The following is a 24,618-nucleotide window of genomic DNA, read 5'->3' as shown; positions in this document are numbered from 1 at the left end:
CCTCTAATATTTACTGTTAAATTTGTTTGAGAAAAAATGTTTTAATTTTATATAAAAGATTATCCATTTTATCTCACTTGATCTTCTCTATCACTTGTTTAGTCATGAACTCTTCCCCATTCACAGATCTGAAAGGTGATTTCTTCTTAGTGCCTCTTATTTGTTTATGATATGACTTTTAGTATATATGTCATATATCCATTTGTAGCTTATCTTGGCTTATGTTAAGAAGTATTATCTAAACCTAATTTCTGTCAAACTGTTGTCCTGTTTTCCCCCCAGTTTTTGTTAAATAGTGAGCTCTTCACCAGTAACTGGGATCTTTGAGTTTATCAAACACTGTGCTTCTATATTTGTTTGCTTCAGTATGTTGTGTATCTAATCTATTCCACTGATCTCTCTCTCTCTCTCTCTCTCTCTCTCTCTCTCTGACCCCTTTCCTTCCCACTTTTTTTCAACATTATCCTTAAATTTTTTTACCTTTTTTCCTTCATAAGAATTCTGTTATTAGCTCTAGCTCTGAAGCAACAAGGTACCCAGGGAGGAAGAAGCAAGCCAAAACACCACCATAACCTTGACTATAATGTCTCCTCATACTTATATGGAGATAGCCTAGGACTTCTGGCCCAAGAGCCTTCAGAATAGCAATATCCCTAAACTTGCCAAAAAGACTTATGGAGAACTCACACAGGGCAAGCACTCACATGGTGATCAGAAAAATTGATACAAGGTCACTCCCAAGGTCTTCCTTAAGAACTTTAGAGTTGATTGTGTGACATGGGAGACACTGGCACAGGACAGCTCAGCATGGCATGCCCTGATCAGAGAAGGTGCTGAACATTTTCCCTGTTGTAGCAGGCTAAATTCATATTTTTCCTTGAAGGAAAAACTTTAGGGTGAATTCAGTAGCATACCTAGTCTTTCCTGATCCCCTTCAATTCTTAGAACTTTCCTGAAATCACCTTGTATTTACTTACACGTATGCATGTTATATTCCCCTATACCCAGTACATAAGCTTTAATTATTTTATTTCTTTTGCACCTTGTTCATGTTTGCTTTCCTTCCCCTTGAGCTACATATGAGTGACATGTGAATGACATGTGAACGACATGTGAGTGGCATGTGAACTGTATGGGTGACATGTGAATGCTCTGTGAGCTACACATGAGTACCATGGGAGTGATATGTGGATGGCATGTGAATAACATGTGATGCCATGTGAGCCACATACGAATGACATGCGAATACCACCCAAACAATATGCAAATGTCATGTGAACTGCGTGTGAATGACATGTGAACTACATACGAATGCCATGTGAATGGCATGAGTGATGTGAGCTACAATGAATGACATGTGGATTGCCCGCGAACTTCACATAAATGCCATGTGAATGGCATGAGACTGACATGTGAATAACATGTGAACTATACACAAGCCACGTGCTAACCACATACAACTGTCATGTGAATAGCATGTGAACCACATATGAGTGTCATGCATGTGGCAGAGTGATGACATCGAGCTGCACACGAATGTCATGTGAGTGACATGTGAACCACATACTAGTTGCATGCGAACTACACACAAATGCCAGGTGACTGACACATGAACGCCATGTGAGCTGCACACGAGCAACACGCAAACTGCATGCGAGTGCCATATGAATTACATGCGAGCCACATGTGAATGCCAAGAGACCACCATATGAATGATATGCAACATATGAATGCCATGCGAACGCCATGAGTGACATGTGAACGACATGTCAACTGCATGGGATGTCTTGAGGACTGCACTGAATGGCATATGAACTACATGTAAATGACATGAGAATGACATGAATGGCATGAGTATGCCATGAGTGACATGTGAACACGAATGCCATATGAACGGCATATTAGTGACATGTGAACTGCATGAGTGTCATGCTAATTACCTGAGAAGCACATATAAATGCCATGAGACCACCATCTGAGTGACATGTGAACACATGAATGACATGCGAACTACGCATGACTGACATGTGAACGCCATGAGAAGTGCATGTTAATGACACGAACTACATATGAAAACCATGTGAACCAACACAAATGCCACGTGAACGGCAATGAAGTACATGTGAATTGCCACAAACTACATGTACATGCCATGTGAATGACATATGAATGACATGTGAATCACACATGACCTCCATACGAGTTGCATGTGAACTACACACGAATGTCACGTGAATGACATGTGAACTGGACATGAATGCCATACATGTGATAGATGGCTGTCATGAAATTTCCTACATAATGACCTTTGTCAAGCTCTCTCTGAACGCCATTCTCAGAAAAAATTGTAAGACGCTCATAGCTAGAGCTGCCCTAAAAAGGGGCACTGGGGATCAACTGGACTTTTTGGATGGCCCCTTTCTTATGGCCCCCAGGGCTTAAGCCCCCTGCTCTGTTTCCACCACCCCCTAGCTCCTCCTGCCTCCTCCCCACCCCAATCTTTCCCAGCCCCTCCTGCTGCTTCCCAACCTCCCCCAGCTCCCTTGTTTCCCATGCCCCCCATCCTTGGCCACCCCCTCTTTCCCCTGGTTTCCCTTCCCTTTTCCTCTAGCCCAACCCCCCTTGTTTCCTGCCTCCTTCACCTTCCACATCTCCTACCCTGCATCTCCTCCTATGGCCCTTCCCCCAGAGGTGACCCCTACTCAGGTTCTGGCCTCAGGGCCCTCCCCTACTATAGTCCCTGAAGTATCTCCCACCATGGCCCCTCCCCCCAGGCAGCCCCTACTCAGGTTCTGGCCTCGAGGGCACCCCAACAGCAGTCTCTTCAGCATCTCCCCTCTGACCCCTTCCCCTCCTCAGGTGTCAGCTGATCCTGATTGCCAGCCAGATCCCCTGGCCTTGCAGTCTAATCCAGTTCAACAAGCACTCCCCAGCCCTCCCTCACAAGAAGTGGGACTTCCTATCATCCTCCCCAAGTCCCCATCCCCACAGCACCTTCAGGGCTCCCTCCCCCCATAAGAGAAGTGATTGCCTCACTGAGTAGGAGTTTAGAGTGAATTGTTCCATTCTCCATCTCTGATCTCACTCAGGTTAAAGAGAAACTGGGTTGATACTCAGAAGACCCCACTAAGTTTAATGAGGGTTTTAGGGACATGCCCCTACAATTCAAGCTTTCTTGGGGTGATTTGCATATCCTCTTCTTCACCTGTTGTACCGCTGAAGAGAATCTGGGAACAAGCCCAGAAAGATGGGGATCATTTGGCTAGCGACGACCCCACAAAATACCCCCCAGGAACAGCTGCTATTCCCACTAGTGACCCAGGATGAGATTACCAAAAGAGTGAGGATAGGGGAAAGAGAGACCATATGGTAATTTCCCTGTTAGAAGGCCTAAGAACCCCATTTCAAAAGTAAATACATTTTCAAAAGATTAGGGAAATTACTCAGGGAGAAAAGGAGAATCCTACCCTTTCCCAAGATGGGCTGGTAGAAGCCACTAAGAAGTATAGGAATTTAGATCCTGACTCCATAGAAGGGGCAGAAATCCTTAGCATGTGTTTCATTGATCAGTCTGCCCCAGATATTAGGAGGAAACTGCAGAAATTGACAATGGGACCCCAAACACCTCAGGCCCAATTACTGGAGATGGCCTTTGGCGTCTTTTAACAACAGAGACCTCGTTGCAGCAGCAGCAGAGGTGAGGGAACACAGGGAAAGGGGTAGAAACAGAGAACATGCTCAATTCTTGGCTGCTGCCAGGGCCAGGGTGCTTATGGCAACTCGGGCAGTGGGGAAACCTGCTTTTGATGCCACAAGGAAGACTACTGGTCCAAAGAGTACCCCTGTAGGGCACCCCGTCCCTACCCCGAGGAAGCCCCCAAGACCGTGCCCAACATGTGACCAGGAGGGACACTGGAGGAAAGATTGTGCCTGAGGTTGGAAAAATGGTAGAGTCACCTCCCAGTACCCTGTCCTCCAGTCTTCTCAAGTCTTGGAATGACGGGAGAGCCTGGGGCTTGGCAGTGCTCCCACTTTCTCCATCTCTCACTGAGCCCTGAACAAATATTGAAGTCATAGGTAAGGTGACCTGATTTATAATTGATATGGGGGTTATGTTCTCTGTTTTAACCAATTACTCTGGCCCTACTCACCCCTAGACCCATGGGGTCATGGGCATCAAAGAGAAAACTAAGGATATCAAGAGACATATCCCCTCCCCCGCCTATCTGAGGATCTGTCATTTGAACACTTCTTCCTTATCATCTCTTGTCCAGCCTCCTTGTTGGAAAGGGACCTGTTGGTGAAATTGGGGAACCAAAAAACCTCCCATCTCCCTTTTCCCTCTGTTCACCAGACCTCCCCATGTTCCCCTGGAAGTCTGGGAGACAGTTGAGCCAATTGCTTGGGATCAGGGAATTCGTGGGCCAGCTACTTCTGCCACCCCAGCCATAGTTCACCTCCAAGATCCTAAAGTGTTCCCCCATCACTGTCTATATCCAATTATGCCCGATGCCTGGGACAGACTTCGACCATTAATTGCTACTCAAGGCCCTGACTCACTCCCTGTAGAGTGGAGCCCTGACCAGGCTAAAGCTTTCGAGACTTTGAAAGCTAAATTGATCACCACTCCAGCATTAGCTCTATCCAATCTAGGAAAACCTTTCACTCTCTATGTTGAGGAAAGGAGAGGATAGGCTTTAGGAGTTCTAACCCAATTCTTAGGACCTGACCCCAGGCCTGGTTGCCTATTTTTCAAAACAATTAGACTCTGTGGCTGCTTGAATGGCCTTCATGTCTCTGGCAGTAGCTGCTACCTCCATTCTAATTAAGGAGGCCTCTAAACTTACACTTGGCCTGCCCCTGGAAGTTCTGACTCCTCACTGAGTTCAGAGCATCCTGGAAGCAAAGGGCCACCAGTGGCTGGCTAGTGGCAGGCTCACCAAATATCAAGCCTTGCTCTTAGATACCGCTGACTTAATCCTCTGGGTGTGAAGCACACTTAACCCAGCAACCCTCCTCCCAGACAGTGCCCACTCAGATGTACTGGCTCATGATTATGAGGAGATCTTGGACTGCATTTATGCCAGTCGATCTGATCTAAAAGATTCTCTCCTGAACTGCGAAGCAGTGTGGTACACAGATGGTTCAAGCTTTATTGAACAAGGGGTTAGGAAAGCTGGGTATGCAGTGGTCAGCCTCCACCAAGCAGAGGCCAAACCCCTGCCCCCTGGGAATTCTGCCCAGAAGGCAGAATTAATAGCACTCACCAGAGCCCTAGAACTACGGAAAAATAAAACAGTAAATGTTTTTACTGACTTGAAATATTCTTTTTGATGGGCTGCTTGGGTGCTTGTGCTTGGACCCTAATTCTAACATTTCTCCTTAGCCTCTGCTTGGGTGCCTGGAGCCCAATTCCAAAACCGCATCCAGTTCTAAAATCACATCTCTCTCTAGCCTCAAAATACTGTCTCAGGCAGTTCCTCTCCAATTCAAGGGCAGCATGCTTTAGCAAAACACTTATCTCTCCTTCTGATACTGCGGCCAGCCGCACCTATAGAATTTATTGGTCCGACTCCCTGTGTATGTGCTAATTGGCTATGCACTGGACCATAATGATATTTTACTACTTACTGACCTTACTGATATGTATCCTAGGCATAGTCAAATATATACTCCCTTACATTCATCTTGTCTAACAAGCCATTTGATGGAAGCAACCTGGATATTGCCAGCCAGCCCTGACTGTTAGTTGACTTACTGATGTTTCACAGTCAAAACCATACCCCCAGGTAGCCCCTCCACCATGGGCTATTTCCCAGTGAACTCTGGGTAAGATACCTGCGCAGTAGATAGAAAAAGTGTATTTTCCTTTAAGAACTGAAAACCCCTTAACCACCCCCTTATCCTACTCCAAAACACCTAATCGACATGTTTCACCCCCAAATCTCCTATAAAAACTTTCTTGCACCCCTGTAAGGTTGCAGGTTCCCTAAGAACTCTTGCCCACTATAAAGCATAATAAATCTTTGCCACCTTGACCTAAAGAATGCTTGAGATAGTTAATTCATTCCAGATGGCCCCAACCCTCTCTAGTACTCGGGTCCTTGGGGGGTACTTCCCCTCAATGACCCCATCTGGGAACTCCAGTCTTGGAGTTCCTGGACCTTGTCTCCCTCAACCCTCAACACTTTCCATGTTCTACATGCCCATGGAGCAACTCGGAAGGAAAAGGGATATCTGGAAGCAAAAAACTCCCCTATCAAACTGCCCTTTCATGTTTTGGCCTTGCCATATTGATCTTTAATTCCCTCCAGGGAAATTTGTCTTTTATGCCAGGGAAATTGTCCTTTATCTATATTCCTGTACCACCTGTTTGGTCCTTGTTTCCTTAACCTCCTTGCCAGGTTTGTCTCCTCCAGGGTCCAAGCCATCAATTTCCAGATGACTGCTCAGGCTATGTACTCCTTGAACTGGACCCGTTGAGGCAGGGACAGCTCTATACCCCTTGCCAGCAGGAAGCAGTTTCAGAAGTTAAGACCTTCTCCCCTTACCCCAAAAGCATTTGGGTCCCATTTGTTTGAGGGGGGAATGATGGGGTATAGGCTCTGGGAACCCCCTTGAACTCTCCTTCAATCTTCCCACTTGATAATGGCTTTTGCCTAAGGTCATAAACCTTCCATTACTGCTAGGCCCAAATCTCTATTACCCTTAACCTAGTCTAGCTCTCCATTGTTTGTTATCTCCAGGTAGCATTCAGCTACTTCCCACCCTTAATCCCATTCTCTTGGTTCCTGAAGTCTGACCTCTAGTCACTCCAGTCCCATCAAGATCCTCCTCAGACTCCTCCTCAAGATTCTTCCTGGACCCCTCCTCCCATCACCCCAGATTACTCGGTCACCCCTAGATCTCTCCCACAGTCTTTCTGTATATAAGATCCATCTTGCTTCCACGAAGGTGCTCAGAGTCAATCTAACTCAGACTCAATCTGGGTCAGATTGGTCTGCTCTGCTTTTCAATATAAGCATCACAAATGCTCAGATTCCTTAAGAGTCTAGCCAATGCTGAGATTTCTTAAGAGTCTGGCCAACATGGCGGATTTTTAATAAACTTTATTTTTTTTTTGGCTGAAAGAAGGCTTGGGTCAAATTCATTCAGGCAGGACCTGGAATGTGGGTATTTCAGGGTCCCAAACACCCCTAAACCTCAACAGACAGACCTTATCCAATTCAAATCACAATACATAGTTACCAGTACCAACATCTGGGTTGCAAAGCTGGGGGGGGGCAGTTTGCAGCTTGTTCAGAGTCTCAACACTCCTTCCATGAGTGTGCCCCCAAAATCAAATGCCAGGCTTTCCTCAATTATATCCAGTTTGGAGCCCTGAGGGCTCTGACCTCACCCAGGCTGGGTCTGGGAAAGTTCTCCATCCCCAGGATCACATCACATAAAAACAATGACTCCCAATTGTCTCAGTGCAGAGAAATACTCCAAGACAAAAAGATCCCACTTTATCTGCCCCTTTCAAACAAAGGCCAGAATCATTAAAGGCACTTAAGAGAAGAAAAGCAAAAAGTCCCACCTTAATTACTATTACATGTGGGAAAAATCAACCATGAAGGAGTAGCAAGAAGGCAAAAACTGAAACATTTCTGAGGAGGAAGAAAAACCTAAGTTGTTGCAGATATAGATGTTGATGAAATGAAGACTCACCAACTGTATTAGCAAGGCAATAATCACAATACAGATGATAATTTCAATATGTCTATGTGGGTCTGTATTGGAAAATATGGGAGACTCTCCATATAGAAGGTAGAAGAAGTAAAAACATTTATTCAGACACCAGAGGACCAAATCCCAAAACCAATAAACCCAATCCATCACAGCAGCAAAGAATTCAACACACAATATCACAGCATGGAGCCGCGGTATCCCAAAACCATCTGTCCCCCTGTTGGGGCCTTCCCACAAATACACTCACAGCACACCACACATCTGCTCTTTCCCTCAGTTCTAGCTGCTCTCTCTCTTTTCTGTGACACACTTTTCTTTTCCTCTCAGAAAGCTCCTCCCACCACATGTGACTTTGGCTTCCTGTGATATAAGCAGGTCACATGGCCTATTAATGGGTGGGAAAGATCTTCAAATCTAAATCGTTGTTATACCAACTCACTCAGATTTTAAAATATACATATCCACAGGATGGAAGCAAAGGCAGATTAGATAAATACAAACTTGTGTTACTAAACACAAAATTCTGTGACACTAAAAGTGTCAGACTGAGTTAATGTCCTGAATAATCTTGGGCTGATGAGCAAAGCTAAGGACCATAAAAAAGAGTCTTTAAAAAAAAAAAGCTATTGAAGGCTCTTTTTGTAGTAGTCAAGAACTGAAGACAAAGTACATGCCCATTGATTGGAGAATAACCAAATAATTTGTATTGCATGAATGCAATGAAATGTTACTCTGCTTTAAAAAACAATATGATGAGAGAGACATGGCAAGACATATGAACTGACATGAAATTAAGTACATCAAACCAAAAAACAATATCTATAACAATGTAAATGAAAAAAACTGTAAAACTATCACGATCGAAAGTTATGAAATTATGATAACCAAGTTCGGTCCCAAAGAAGAAATATAAGAAGTCACTTCCCCCTGTTCTTTGCAGAGGTAGAGTACTACTGGTTTAGAACACTTCATATAATGTTGGACTTTTCTGATATGTTGATTGTTTTTCTTCAACCGTTTCCCCACTCCACCCCACTCCCCTCCTTTTTATTCTTCCTTATCACTGATGACTCTCTGGGGAAAAAAGGGAAAAGGGACATATTGGAAAATATAGGTGATTTAAAAACAAAAGAAATCTGTAGAATATGTTTTTTAAAAGCAAAAAACAACAAAATAACAAAAACAACACAGTAAAAACAACGTAGAAAGCTTTAAGTGATCATATGATCAATACAATGACCATTCATGATTCCAGAAAAACAATAGTAAATCTCACTTGCCCATTCACCATTTAGCTACCAACACTGTATTTGCTTTTGAGCTATTAGAAGGATGGAAAGCATAGGTATAAAAGTATTTTTCCTTAAAATGATGAGTAGCATCTACCTAAAACCATTAGCAAGCATTATTTGTCATAAGGATAAGCTAGATATCTTCCCAATAATATCAGGAGTAAAACAAGGGTGCCCATTATTGCCATTAATTGTATTAGATTAGAAGTGTTAGCAAATAGCAATAAGAGAAGAAAAAGAAATTGACAGAACCAGAATGGACAGTGAGATAATAAGACTATCTCTTTTTTGCAGACAATATTGTGATATACTTGGAAAATCCTAGAGATTCAGCTAAAAAGCTAGTTGAAACATTTAATAATTTTAGCAAAGTAGCAGGATATAAAATAAACCCACATAAATTATCATAATTTCTATATATCACCAACAAAACCCTGTGAGAAGAGATAGTCAGAGATACCCTATTTAAAATAACCATAGACAACAAAAATACTTGGGAATATATCTCCCAAGACTAACCCAGGACCTACATGAACATAATTATAAAATACTTTTTATGCAAATAAAGTCAGGTTTAAAGAATTGGAGAAATATTCATTGTTCATGGGTAGGCAGAGACAATATAAAAATGACAATTTTTACCTACATGAATCTATTTATTGAATAGTAGCCCAATTAAATCACCAAAAATTATTTTATTGTGCTAGAAAAAATTATAAAATTCATTTGAAGGAACAAAAACTGAAGAATATCAAAGGAATTAATGAGAAAAAAATGTAAATACATAATACCAGATCTTAAAGTGTATTATAAGGCAGTAATTATCTAAACTATCTGCTATTGACTAAGAAATAGAATGGTGGATCAGTGGAACAGAGCAGACTTACAATACACAATTGTAAATGGTTATAAGTAACCTTATGTTTGACAAATGTAATAATTTAACCTTTTGGGATAAGAATTCATTATTTGGTAAAAATTGTTGGGAAAACTGGAAAGCAGTCTGGCAGATAAGGTCAAAATGGATACATGACCTAGATACAAAGGGAGACATCATAAGTAAATGCGAAGAACATGAAACATCTGACCTGTCAGACTTATGGATAGGAGAAGAGTTTATGACAAAACAAGAGATAGAGAGCATTATGATATGTAAAATGGATAATTTTGATTACATTAAATTAAAAAAGGTTTTGTACAAATAAAACCAATGTAGCCAAGATTAGAAAGAAAGCAGAAAATTGGAGGAGGGGAGAGGGATTTATAGACAGTTTCTCAGATAAAGGTCTCCTATCTCAAATGTTTTATGGAGAATTTTGTCAAATTTGTAAGACTATGAGTCATTCCCCAATTGATAAATGATTTGAATGATATGAACAGGCAATTTTGGGATGAAGACATCAAAGCTATATATGAAAAAATGCTCTAATCATTATTGATTAAAGGAATGTAAATTAAAAGAACTTTGAGATATCATTTCACACCTATCAGATTGGCTAAAATGATAGAAGGGAAAATGACAAATGTTGGCAGGGATATGGAAAAATTGGGACGATAACACAATGTTGGTGGAACCATGAATTGATCCAACCGTTCTGGAGAACAATCTGAATTATGCCCAAAGAATTATAAAACCGTACATACCCTTTGATCCAGGAATACCACTAGTAGGTCTGTTTCCCAAGGTGATGAGGGTAAAAGGAAAAGAATCTACATGTTCTAAAATATTTACAGCAGCTCTCTTGGTGGTGGTAAAAAACTAGAAACTGAGGGGAGGTCCATCAATTGGGGAATGGCTGAACAAGTTGTGGTCTATGATTGTGATGGAATACTATTGTGCAGTAAGAAATGATGAGCAGGCTGACTTTAGAAAAACATGGAAAAATTTGCATGAAGTAATGAAGAGTAAAATGAGCAAAACCAAGAGAACATTGCATACAGTAACAGTAATATTGTATGAAGAATAACTAGGAATTATATTATAAATATTCAAATCAACTACAAAGGATAGTGAAGTAAGATGCTCGTGACCTCCAGAGAAAGAGCTGATAAATAGAAGTATGAATAATACGGTTTTACATGTACATGTATATGTGTATATCATATGTATGTATGTATGTACACATACATAAATATGTGAATATTTTGTGAGTGTCAAATGGTGGTCTTCTCTAGTGCTGGGTGGAGAGAAAGGGAAGAAGACAGCTTGGAAATGAAAATGTAACAAATAAATAACAGAAGAGACTAGCAAGAGTTGTTATGTGACCAGCTACATTTAGACTCAATCCCATCATTTTACTGTTTGTTTAAATCTTCATAGTTTGTAATAGTTGTATCTCATTCTGGAGCCTTTGAAGCTGTTATGATCTAATATTGAAAATATACCTTTGACTTCTTTTCTCTTTTTGTTTGATTAACATCTGCTCTTGATTTGCAGCTTTAATGCACATCTTGTTATTATGAGATGTGTGTATACATACACACACAATACATACATACATACATACATACATAATACAGTTCTTATATAAGCTTTTAGATAACCAAACCTTAGCACCTATCACAAAGCCTTACATAAGAGATGATTAATAAGTACTCGTTTCTTTATCATTGATGAGAGAGGACCACCGAGGTGAACTTTGGGCAATGTACTCTCTAGGTCTCATTTTCTTCCACTGTAAAAAGAGGAATTTGAATTAGATGCCCTTGGAGGGCCGTTCCAGCTCTAATTAGAAGCCAACCTTCTGTGTCAGGGGATAGGGCTCATTCAACTAATACATGCAGTAGAGATAATATTTTGTAACTCTCTAGGGAGAGTCATCTGTCACATATCCTGGATAGCAAGAAAGCAAGAAAGGTTGAAGAAGCTTTCTCAATTTTAATTGATGCGGTATCTCCACCCCAGTGCCTTCTCACACCCAGAAAAGAGAAGAGACAAGGGACCATCCAGGTTTGCTGTATCATCTCCAGTGTCAATCCATTCACCTTTTAACCTGTGTCCCTAAAAGTTGTCAGAAAAGCTCAGCGCACTCTGGGATGTTCTCTATAGGTCTATTTCCGAACATGCTCCAAGGCAGAGCAACCCTGATTACACACACGCTAAAGAAAAGTTAAAGTTGGAGAGAAATACAAGGTTGGGTGTGTGTGTGTGTGTGTGTGTGTGTGTGTGTGTGTGTGTGTGTGTGTGTGTGTGTCTACTAGATTATAATACCAGGGATCTCCTAAAGGATTACATAGTAAAACAATAAGGGATGTGCATTCAGAGGAAAGAGAGATCAAGGTGGGCCTGAGTGGTCAGGGAAACCTTCCGTAACTCTATCTCCTTCCCTTCCTATCTACATGAAGATTAACTTAGGTCGCGAAGCCACGTATTGTTCACGCTTCTGGGGTTTTGACTTTGGTAAGATGTGTGGACTGGGGTTCCTATTCTACACTTCCTGTATATTCTTATTTCTTTCTCTGTCCCTATTTCTGTACTTAAAATTACCTCGACGTCACCCTTCCCCACCCCTTCTCCCTTCCTAGGCTTAGATCCGGAAGGGAGAAGTGGTCCTTCTCGCAAGTACCGATTGCGCAGCTCCTGCCCTGGATCCTTTGCCTTAACCTGTTTCCCTCCCGATCTTTCTGTCTACTTTTCAATCTCTCTTTATCCACTGATTCCTTCCCTACCTTAAGGTGATTTAAGTATAGAACTGGAGAGGGCGGGGGCCGCAGGCTGGCCTCAAACCCTGGAATAATTACCCTGCGGGCCAGGAAAGCACATTGTCCTCCCTCGAGGAGATGCTATTTCTCCAAGATCTTTCAAGGCCCTCAGAGCCCCTCTTTTAAATACACGGTCCCAGCGTCCTCCGTCATTACCAGAGAGCTCTAAACTCTTTGGCGGGAAGAGAAAGACATTGCCTGCTGGGAACCGTTACTGTGGATGAGTGGAGCGGAGGTGAGGCTGCAGGTAAAACCACCGTGTGGTTGTGAATTAGGCGAACAGGCGGAGGAAGAGGTCCTGCTCTTTTTTGGGGAGGAGTCCTGCGTCTCCTCCACAGAGAGATTCTGAGAGAGAAGAGAGTAAGATCGATCCCCGTGTTTTCTGATCCGAAGGCGGAATGAAGGAGATGTGAAAGAACAAAGAACAGTCCTTTGGTGTGGCGGAATGGTCAAGGACCGGAGGACCCAGGTAGGAGGGGGCCAGGACCTCTGGGATTTCCAAGAATTTGGAAACTTCCAGCCTCTCCATTTACGCCGGCACGGAAAGGGAGCGGGAAATCTCCGTCCTGGATTATCTGTTTGTGTGTCTATGTATGTATCTATGTATCTATGTCTGTCTGTCTGTCTATCTATCTATCTATCTATCTATCTATCTATCTATCTATCTATCTATCTATCTATCTATCTATCTATCTATCTATACATCTATCTATCTATCTATATCTATCACCGTGGCCGAATCCACCTGACCCACCAATCTCGGACTCCCTCGTCTTCATTTATTTGCATCCCAGGCACCCAGCCAGTCTGGCCGCCTAGTAGTCATAAGCCACACGTCCAGACGCGTTCCCGGACGACCTCGTGGCGCAACGGTAGCGCGTCTGACTCCAGATCAGAAGGTTGCGTGTTCAAATCACGTCGGGGTCAAGATACGTGGTGTCACGTTTTTTCCTTTTCCTTCTCCCGCTTTTTTCATTCTGCCTCCGGGGCTGGACTCGGAGAGAATCCGGTTGCTGAGAGGCTAGAAAGGGAAGGAGAAGGATGCCCGAATTCTTGGGATGGTCCCATTGAAATGCATTCTCGATGAGTCAGAAGCATTAGGAAGTCCCCAGACTGGCTCTGGAGTCAGAATTTAGGGTCAAATACAACTTTGTGGTCTTGGACAAATCATTTCGCTTCTATGGGCCTCAGTTTCCTCAACTATAAAATGGGTTGGCCTCTGAGGCCCCTTCCAGTTCTAGTTTCTGGTCCTGCCACAAGCCTAAGAGAGGAAATGGAGAAATGCCCTTATTTTTCTGCGCTTTACCTTCCAAAGAAGGCAGACTAGGAAATTAGTGGATTAATGAATTGCTTCCTTTGTGGATCATTTCCACCCCCAACCCCGCCCCTCCCACCTTAACGGGATGCTATTCCCACTTAACTCCTTCCCTGTCGAAACAGAGGCGGGGATTTCTGCTCTCAGAGAAACACGGGAATAATAGGAAGAAAACATCGCTCCCATTCCTTTCCAGAAAGGATTTCTCAGACTGCAGAGAGTAGAGAGAGCACTGTTGAGCCGGAGACGAGGTGGCCGAGTGGTTAAGGCGATGGACTGCTAATCCATTGTGCTATGCACGCGTGGGTTCGAATCCCATCCTCGTCGGTGGTGGTGGGAGGTAAAGTGTATTTTTAAAAAGGGTCAGTAATTGGAAGCAGTAGTTTTCACACCCATCCCAGTCAACCCAACTGTTTCATCTCTCATTCCTCTTTGCCTTCGTGGCTGCTGACGAAACTTTGTTTCTTGATCACACAGACACTTTGTCGACCTACTACTCCACACCGACGATGTTCTAGATCCAAAAGGGGTCACAAAACTTTCATTAAAACGAGTGGCGCCGTGGCTTAGTTGGTTAAAGCGCCTGTCTAGTAAACAGGAGATCCTGGGTTCGACTCCCAGCGGTGCCTGAAGGGGTTCTTTTCGTTCCGCCCACATTTCTTTTTTCTATTGGAGGAATGAACCGAGGTGTCTAGTCTGTTTATTACCTCCGCTACCGCCCCCTCTGCCCGGAATTAACTCCAGCCGTGCCATTCTCCAGGGGTTTAGAAGACAGAAGGGGCAAGAGACTTGAGCGAGGCCAGAAAGGGGAGGGGTTCGGGAGCCTGAAAGAGATGGCAGGAACAAGAGAAAGGGGTACCTTCTTCACGTAGACTCGCAGGGGTCAGGGTTCCCCGCCCCATCCTATCCTTACAGTCATTCTCTAAATTCCAGTAATCTCGTCCTCCAAACTTGGGTATTCCTCCCCCGCTTTCACTTTCTTCTGGAACCCAGGAGTTTGGATAAGCAGATCTTACTCTTTGTCCTTAGTCCCACCCACTTTAGGGGGCCCATTAAAGCCCAATTTTCCCACTTTGCAAAATCCAGGAGGATTTCGGCACTCCTGAACTTTCTGTAAACGGATTAGTGTAGTTGGTTAGTGCGTAGTTTAAAAGTCTGTGAGTTATTAGGTCTGGTTCCCAAAATTGGGAAGTTTTGGGATTTTAATTTTGTCACCTTATTTAAAGGTGGCATCCATCCTTTATCTTCATTCAAGGATATGTAATCAAATCAGGATCCAAGCCCCTGGGTCAGTTTAGCTCTTGAGGACAGCAGTGTTTCCCAGCTTCCTCCTAGGAGTAGGTGGAGACTCCAGAATTCCTCATGTGAGCTGTGTATGATAGGCATAGGATTTGCAGGATTGAGGGGAATTAAGATATGTTAATGATGATAATGCTGCTTTTGGCTAGAAAATCATGGAAAACTGAGCCTAGATTGCCTCGTTTAGCCCCCTTCCCTGCATGAGGCTGTGTTCAGTTCTTCCCAACACTTGCCTCTCTTGGGTCCATCCAGGCATTTAATCCCCCCATTACAGAACTAGAGTGACTCCTTCCCTTTCGCCTGGGGCAGATGTGTTCATCTCTAATTTTCTCTTGTTCTCTTTATCCTATTTTCCCCATTACAGAAACCCACATTTTACTCCTCCCACGACACCCTACAGAGATACAGTTTCATTGTTAATAGAAGCAGCATTTTAATTCCACACAACTCAGAAAATCAAAAAATGTTGGTTCATAGACCAAGATCAGAAAACTCCACGACAGGTTCAAAACTATCAACAATTCTTATATGAATCCTAGAAGGAATGAACCTAGCTCTTACTCCCTGCAGGAACCCAAATATTCAGGACTTGGTATAGTAAGCTCCTCTCTTCACCCTTGTTGGAAGCACACCTTATATGGTTAAAAACAAAGTTTTGGGAGACAGTGGAAAGACTGGGGCATTTTTTGCCATTAATACAAGTTCATCTGAAGACACTAGGTTCACCAGCTGTCAGACAGCCCCTGCAGTAGCTGTCACAATACAGTGGTCACAGCTGGAGTTGAAGTTCCTTTTTTGTCCCCCCTCTCATGGCCACATCTTTTCACCTTCACACCTGGTCCCAGAGCACTCTTGGGTGGATGATGCCTCAGCTAGGGATTCAGTAGGAGCAGCACTTAAGGACAGGACAGGGCAGGGCAGGGCAAGGCAGGACTGACCTACCACTCTTAAAAGGACCTAGGTCTCGTACATAAGACACTGCCTCCGTAACATACAAGAAAGCTTCCCAGCACATATTATAAGAGGCTCTTAGAAATCTCATAGAATGGGAAGAGGCTCACTGGACACATGTGAAAAAGACCATTTCTCTTCTTTTCCTCGGCAACTGTCATCTTCTGCCTAAAAGGGTTTGAGGTTGGGGGAGGGAGGGCGGTATAAGAGACTGTAGATAAGACCCTGGTGGTCTCATCCCACTATCACACACACCAAACCACCCCTTCCTTGAGCGTGGAGGTGCTCCCAACCCTCTCCAGTCTCTCATTTGCAGAGAGCCTCCAGCACTTCCAGGGTGCGGCGGATGTCCCGGACTTGTCGGGCCAGTCCCTGGACTGGCTGCAGGGCTCGCTCCAGCTCCTCGCATCGGGCCAGCAGCGTGTACATGCCCTTGATGCTCATGTCCACAGCCTCTCCCAGAGAGTCCACAGCATCTCGATAGGTCTGGATGCAACCCACGCTCAGCGCCGTCAGCTCTTGCACTGCGCCGCCGAGCCCGCGAAGCAGCCGTTCCACGCGGGCACCTAGCTCCCGGCTCAGCCGCTCCAGGTCCCGCAGCACCTCCGGATCTATCGGCGGGATGGACGGCGCGGGAACCGGGGCTGGCCGGGCCGAGGGCGGCGGCTGCGGCTGCGGATTCCCGCTCAGGCGGATCTTGAGCTGCAGGTTGTTAGCCACGAAGTGGGTGAGGTCTCCGTGCCGGCTGACCGTGCCCTCCAGCTCGAGAGCGCTGGAGATGGTGGCCCGGCGGCCCCCGCCAGCCCCCTGCTCCGGGCCGCCGAGCGGAGCCGCGCCGCCCCCGCACGCTCCGCTCAGCCCGTCCAGGCTGCGGCTGTCCTGAAGGCGTCCGGCGAACGGGCGGCCCCCTTTCTCCGGCTCGCGCTCCTCCTCCTCCTCCTCCTCTTCCTCCGGGTTCATCCCGCGGTTTCTCGGGGCGCCCCGGGGGACGCTGCCTCCCGGCTTCTGCTTCGTCCCTTGGGGAACAGAGACGGGTCGGCCCAAGGGCCGAGGGCTCGTAGGGGTTGGTCCACCGGGGCCCCGGCCGACCCCGGCTCCGGGTGGAGTTCCACAGGCCCCGGGTGTTTCATAGGCTGACAGGCTCGGTGTCTTCCGGGTCCCTCCCAGCCGGGTGCACCCGCCCACTCCGGGCTCCTCCTCGGGGATCTCACCGGATCCGAGGCTCGGGGGCGGAAGAGACGGCTGCTTTCCGGGTCTAGGTGTAAGAGAAGAGTTCCGGGAGCACCCGGAAAGTGGGGCTCTGGACTCTAACCCAGGCCGCCCAGGGGCAGGCTCCATGATGAGCCCGAGGGGAGGGGTCAGGCTCGGCCGGAGCCTATGAAATTGTTCTTCCGGTGGACTAGGAACTACGGTAGGCTACGCCTTTTAGAGGCAGGAATACGGGCGTGCCTATTGGGTAAGGGATGACAATGGTAAGGGCACACCGGTTGGATACAGGGGAAAAGACTCCAGGAAGAGGCGGAGTTGATTGGGCAGTGCCTTGCATGTTAGAGGCGGAGGGGAGGAGCGAGGAATCGGGCGGGACGGGGCGAGGCGAGGCGGGGGGGAAAGGGGCGGAGGGATCTCCTGTCACTTGGCTGTGATTTAGAGAAAGCCTTTTTTTTCAAAGATCGCTAAGCCTACGGACCGCTGAACTGCAGGCTTTCCCTGCTTCTGTCCCGTATCCTCTTAGGAACCCTGGCCTCCAGACCCTCTACTTCTCTTCCTTGGTTCACCTAGGTGGTTAGTGGGCAACCCACGACATTGCACAATGTGATGGAAAGAGTCCCGGCTGGGCGATGCAGAAATCGTGCACTTTTTGAAGAAAGGCCAGCAGAGTTTGGAAACAAACTGAAAAAAGCCAGAAATTTACTACTAAAAGATGATTTGCCATGCACGACCTTTTTAATAACTTGGTTAGCTTCGGTTCCTTAGGAACGCCTTCCCAGCATCAGCGTTGATGGGAAAGGCGCTTTGGTGTGCTTCTAGGATGACTCAGCTGTCAGCGTGCAGCCGGAGCATCCTACCTTTATATCCTACCTACTCCTTTATCAGTCCCCTCCATCCTATTTCACTTTGTCTGTGACAATGCAATACTTTCTTCTCTATCTCCATGTTTGTCTGGCACCACTCCATCTGTCTATGGTTATCTCACAAATGAGTTTATCTCACAATAATGTAACCTTTGTTTCCAATAGAATTCCTACAGAGGCTGTAGAAACTGTAGCTCTAGGACCTAAGGATGTGAAGAAAAGCAGTTTTGAATTCACAGTTTTTAAAATCAGTTGAGAAAATTGCTCGATATGACGTACTTCTCCATATGGAGTCGGGGAGAAGGTGTGAGTTTCATCCCTCTGATCCATGAGTATCTATGAAAAGCAGTTTTGAATTCACAGTTTTTAAAAGTTAGTTGAGAAAATAGTTTGATGTAACGTATGGAGTCAGGGAGGTGTATGTGTTTTACCTGTGATCCGTAAGAATCTATGAAGGGGGTGAGGAGAAATCTTCCTTGGAAGAATAATTTTAATTGCGGTGATACAATCACTTGCAAACAAAAACTTTATAAAGCAAATTCTATAAAAAGCACAGTGAATTTTGGAAGGACTGTACGGAAGAGAAGACAAAGATAAAGAACTAATCTTTCGAAGAAACAGGAAGAAGATGCTTTAAAAAAACTTTAATCATTATCTGAAATTTGGTGAATGACTTGAGACTGCTTTTCTTGAGCAAGTGAAGGAAAGTTAGTGATATTTTGAGGCCTGTGACATTGATCATAACCAAAATAGTGTAAATATTTGAAGCATATTACTTTTATTATTGATTCTATGTGTATACAGTAATTTTTAATATTTATTGAATTATAAAAAAATGAGTATTTACTACTAAGAAAAGAAGTTCCTCTAGTTCATTATAAACAGTTAATATTTGATGAACTAGAGTCAAGGTTTGAGCTATTACCTAATGAGGAGGAGATAATAGTTACCATTTATATGGTATTTAAAAAGTGCCAGGCTCTTTACAATTATTCTCATTTGATCACAACAATTTTTCAAAATTCAGCTCTCAAGGTTAAAATTATTTTCATAATAATCCTAACACATTATTTGCCTTTTTAAAATTCTCATTCTTTCAGTAGTACACAGTGGTTTTTTGTTGTTTTTTTTTTCCAAAGGCTACGTTACCTGTGAGTTAAAGTTATGGCTGCAGACATGAAGACTGAGTTAATATCTTGTCTGCAGAATTGTTCGTTTGCCTTACAAATGGACCAATCTACGGATTGCCAGGATTTACTGTTTTGCTTGTATTTGTCTGGTATTAGCAATAACTAAACATTGAAGATCTTTTATACTTGACAACAAACACAAATAGTGCTGAAATATTCAAAATGTTGAATCACTTTTCTGACTGCCATAGTTTATCCCAGAATGACTGTGTTAACATCTGCAACTACTGGGCAAATGCAATTTACAATTTATATTTGCAAAAGTGTAAAACAAAGCCACTCTTTTTTTTGTTTTAGAAAATGTAGTTATTTTCATAAAAATGTTATGTATTATTGTTACTTTAAATGAATCAGTAAATTTTTAAAAAATTATTAGTTTTAATTTCTAATACGGTAAATATCAACAGATATAAACACATAAACAAAAACTCTTTAGAGTCTTCAATAATTTTTAAGAGTGTAAAGGTAAAGACCAAAAAATTGAGAATCACTACCCTAGATCAACGTAGAGCTCTAGAATACAAATGTAACTGTGCCATGCTAAGGGTTGGGTCACCTATAAGCAAGTGTGACCAGACCCTAAAACCTTGCTACACATAAGGTTGTATCTTCTCTCCAACTTCCTCCACATGGGGATGCATCCCTTCCTTTTAAACTTATAATAATAATCATTACTGATATTTATAGCCCTTTGAAGTTTGCAAAGTGCTTTATATATTTATATATACCTGTTTCTTTTTTTATTTAATTTAATTTTGGGGGGTTAATTTTAAGTTCCAAGCTCTTTTTGATACAGAAATAGATATTTTACATATATATATACACATATATTATATATATAAAATATGTATATATGTATATGTAAAACCACATTATGCATACTAGTATATATCAGTTCTTTCTTTGGAGATGAGGGGATAGCATCTTTCTTCATAGGTCTTTTGTAGTTGATTTAAGTATTTATACTACTCAGAATTAGTCATTCAGTTTCTTCCAACTGTATACAATATCCTCTTGGTTTTTCTCATCTTACTTTTTACTTTTCATCATTTCATGCAAATTTTTCCATGTTTTTCTCAAATCAGCCTGCTCATCATTTCTTACAGTACAGTAGTACTCCATCACAATCATCTACCACAGTTTGTTAGCCAGTCCCCAATTGATGGACATCCCCTCAATCTCCAGTTCTTTGCCACCAAAAAGAGAGCTGCTATAAACGTTTTTAGAACGTATAGGTTCTTTTCTTTTTTCCCTGATCCCCTTAGAAAACACACCTAATAGTGGTATAGCTGGGTCAAAGGGTACACACAGTTTTATAACTCTTTGGGCATAATTCCAGATTGCTCTTCAAAATGGTTCCACCAAAAGTGTATTACTGTCCCAATTTTTCCACATCCCCTCCAACATTTGTCATTTTCCCTTTATATCATTTTAGCCAATCTCATAAGTGTGAAATGATATCTCAAACTTGTTTTAATTTATATTCCTCTAATCAATAATGATTTAGAGCATTTTTTTCATACAACTATATAGATTTCTTCATCCAAAAACTGTCTGTTCATATCATTTGACCATTTATCAATTGGGGAATGACTCATATTCTTATAAATTTGACAAAAATCTCTATATAATATTTGAGATATGAAACTTTTATCTGAGAACTGTCTATAAAATTTCCCCCAAATTTTCTGCTCTCCTTCTAATCTTGGCTACGTTGGTTTTATTTGTACCAAACCTTTTTAATTTAATGTAATAAAAATTTTCCGTTTTATATCTCACAATGCTCTCTATATCTTGTTTCTTCATACATTCTTTTCCTATCCATAAGTCTGATAGGTCATATATTCTATGTTCTTTGCATTTACTTGTGATGTCTCCCTTTATATCTAGGTCATGTATCCATTTTGACCTTATCTTGGTAAATGGTGTAAGATAGTATTCTATACCCAATTTCTGCTAGACTACTTTCCAATTTTCCCAACAATTTTTACTAAATAATGAATTTTTATCCCAAAAGCTTATGTCTTTACATTTGTCAAACATAAGGTTACTACAATAATTTACTACTGTGTAATTATATGTCAGTAATACTTGTTTCAAAAGCCTTTTCTATGGGGGCTATAAGAATTATTACTTTCTCTTTAAGGAAACAGACACCAAGAATTAACAGTACTAACTGTCATTAGATGAGGTTCTTCCCCCTAGAAGTTCAGAGTGTTGCTATCTTTGATCTATGAGGATCTATGAGATTAAACTATGGAGAAGACAGAAAATAGAAAGTAAAATTTCTTTCCCATAAGAACTTTCTTAATTGCGTGTCAACGTTTAGAGAGTTGACCACAGTCATTTGCAGGTTACCCCTTGGCCTACTGTTGGATTTGTTTCCATTTTTAGTCTTTATCAACTGGTTTTCTAGGTCAATCTAGGAGTATTTCTGTATATTTTCTTATTTAATAACAAAATTGCTGCTTCAGCCAGAGCCCCAACACCAGTTTAATAAACTGGAGAAGCTCCCTTTACTGAAAGCAATTATTCATGTCTATATGTTAGATCCCTTAATTTCAATACTAGCTGACACAGTACATAGAGAACTGGACCTGAAATCAGGAGGACCTGATTCAAATCTATCTACAGACACTTACTAGCTATATGACCCTGGGCAAGTCACTTAACCTCTATCTTCTTCAGTTTCCTCCTACTCTTATTATTAGCCCCACTAAAATGAGGGTAAAAATAGCAGCTATCCCCCAGGGTTGTGAGGATGAGTTAGTATTTATAAAGCATGTTTCATATATAAAGTAAATTAATATATAAATACTAGTCATTATTGTTAGCTATTAAATAAATGCTAATATTAAAATACTACACATGTAATTTATTAATAAATGAAATCTACAGTATATATACATAGTTATTTCCAATATTTTAGCTATGAGAAAAATCACAGCCAGCATCACCTCAAACTTCTGCTGTAATGCCTGATAACTTCCTTTTCCTTGTGCTCTGGAAACACATTTGCCATTCATATCATTCCACATGCTGAATAAAAGTGTCTCAAAAATTCTCTTCATATTTCTTCTTAAGATAAGAATGCCAGTTTCTCAGAGATTTCATATATTTCTTTTTTTACAAAGTTTTTTTTTGGGTGGGGGAAGCAGTTGATAGTTCTCAGAAGAAAGAAACCTCATCTCCACAATTTATGTTACAGGTCCGCATAGATCCAAATTAATCAATACTCTTCCTGATTCTATAAAGTGATATTTTCAACTGTAAATCCAACATGTCTTTCTCATGACATTCTATTTGGCTCTTAAAGATATAACTATTGTAACAAAAATTGTTCAATGATTCATTGATAAGTACTGTTGTCAATTATACAATTGATGATGCAGAGATGAGAGGGGACCCAACTAGGTTTATTAAATTCATAGTGCAGGAATCCACGAACAAAAAATCAGTGAGCCCAGGACATCAGTTTCAGCAGTTTCGTATAGGTTTGGTTTCCTAAGCAGGATGGGTACAATGGAATTTTAGGGAAAGCAGAAGGGGAAGGAAATGATTTATACATCAAAGGACAGATGGGAGAAAGGAAAGATCTATATCAGGCAAGATAGGAAAGCAGCAGGTTAACATCAGAATTATAACTAATATCTCAAGCTTGAATTTGCAGATAGGTAGAATAGGAACTAATCAGTTAACACCAGGGCCATAGTTGTCTCAGCTTGATTTTGTAGATTCTGCCTAGTTAGATGATATGCTTATCTTAAGTAAATTGTGGTAAGGAAGTTGAACCAGAAATTATCTTAAAATACTATCTAAAGTCTTTGTAGGAGTCAACTAATATCAAATCCACATTAATAGTAAATCAGTACACATAATGACATATTATTAAGCACGTTTGACAGTGCTTTACATAATGAGAGAATACGATAGTAGTAATAAAAATTAAATAGAACAAAAATAGACAGTAATAATAACAGATAAACAGAATATGAAAACATGTATAACATTGCATTTGAAATTCAAAAAGTACATAGTAACAATAGAAATAATTCATTAACAGGAACAACCTCTGGCTACATGAGTAACTATTTCTCCAGTTTTCCCTGGGATATCGTGTCAGTATTGTTGCTGGTCAAATGGACCCAGTTCTCCTATGGCCTATTGACTTGTATGCCTCTGTTCCTGAACCTCTTGATGGTACATATGGTACACCATAATTCTCATTAGACCCATACCCCTGAACTTGTAGATAGCCCAGGCTAGCTAGTAACGTTATTCCTGTTACTCTGTGGAATATGACTCTACCTTAAGAATGCAGCTGTGAAATATGAGGTAAGTACGATTTAATTCTTCCACTACTACCACCTTCTTGCTTGAACTAAGGTCATCATCATCATCCCTAGGCAAAATCACTGGGTTTCTATGCCTAGTGGCTGCTTTACTCCCAGAAGCACCTTTCTGGGCAATTCCCTTTGCTGCCTGGGAAATCTGCTAGATTTTGGCAATGGCTTCCTCTGAACCAAATAATTCTTCTCCTGACTGCAGCTGATATATTTATAGCTGACTACTCCATGGTTGTGATAGAAAATTCCTATTTCTCTGATCACATCATGATGGTATTATTCTTATGTCATCTAACTGATGACGAGTTCATTCTTACCTTTTTCAGGGTCTAGGGAAATCTCCTTCATTGGCTCCATCTTTGTTTCCAAATGTTGATTCTTTAGACCTCAGGGTCCATAGTTTCATTTTCTTTGTGAGAGCATTCAGTCTGCATGTGACCATCTACTTTGCAATTGTGGTAGAAGATAGTTTTGGTTTTCTGATGATCTTCTAATATTGTTTTTGGCTTTTTTTTTTTGTATCCTGTATTCATGGCCTCCATTCCCATTCCCATTCCAGGCAGAATACTTTTTCTACCGTTCCATATTTCAACAAATTATAAACTTTTGTCTTTGAATATGTGCTACAGTGTGATTTTGACCTATTTGCATATAGGGCTTCCCAATAGGAATCCTTCTTAACAGTTTGTGATTACTTTTTATTATGTGAAGTGTATCTGG

At 42.2% G+C, this 24,618-nt stretch overlaps 1 protein-coding gene and 3 non-coding genes across 4 annotated transcripts; 3 read left to right on the top strand and 1 right to left on the bottom strand.

The window, feature by feature from the left end:
• Nucleotides 1-13,580: 13,580 nt before the first annotated feature.
• On the top strand, nucleotides 13,581-13,652 carry TRNAW-CCA. Its single transcript has one exon. It is a non-coding gene; the product is annotated as a tRNA-Trp (tRNA).
• A 633-nt stretch (nucleotides 13,653-14,285) lies between these two features.
• TRNAS-GCU lies at nucleotides 14,286-14,367 on the top strand. Its single transcript has one exon. It is a non-coding gene; the product is annotated as a tRNA-Ser (tRNA).
• A 228-nt stretch (nucleotides 14,368-14,595) lies between these two features.
• TRNAT-AGU lies at nucleotides 14,596-14,669 on the top strand. Its single transcript has one exon. It is a non-coding gene; the product is annotated as a tRNA-Thr (tRNA).
• A 1,078-nt stretch (nucleotides 14,670-15,747) lies between these two features.
• Nucleotides 15,748-17,628, bottom strand: BORCS6 (BLOC-1 related complex subunit 6). Its single transcript, XM_036766121.1, has one exon. The coding sequence runs from the start codon at nucleotides 17,626-17,628 to the stop codon at nucleotides 16,597-16,599; it is 1,032 nt and encodes a 343-aa protein (XP_036622016.1). The 3' UTR covers nucleotides 15,748-16,596.
• Between the last annotated feature and the right edge of the window lie 6,990 nt (nucleotides 17,629-24,618).

This window comes from Trichosurus vulpecula, chromosome 7 (assembly GCF_011100635.1).
Source record: "Trichosurus vulpecula isolate mTriVul1 chromosome 7, mTriVul1.pri, whole genome shotgun sequence".
Lineage (NCBI taxonomy): Eukaryota > Metazoa > Chordata > Mammalia > Diprotodontia > Phalangeridae > Trichosurus > Trichosurus vulpecula.
This window is presented reverse-complemented; position numbering and strand designations above follow the sequence as displayed.

Excerpts from the sequence above, each read along its gene's own strand:
- BORCS6 (XM_036766121.1), bottom strand. The coding sequence starts at position 17,628 with ATGGAGCCTGCCCCTGGGCGGCCTGGGTTAGAGTCCAGAGCCCCACTT.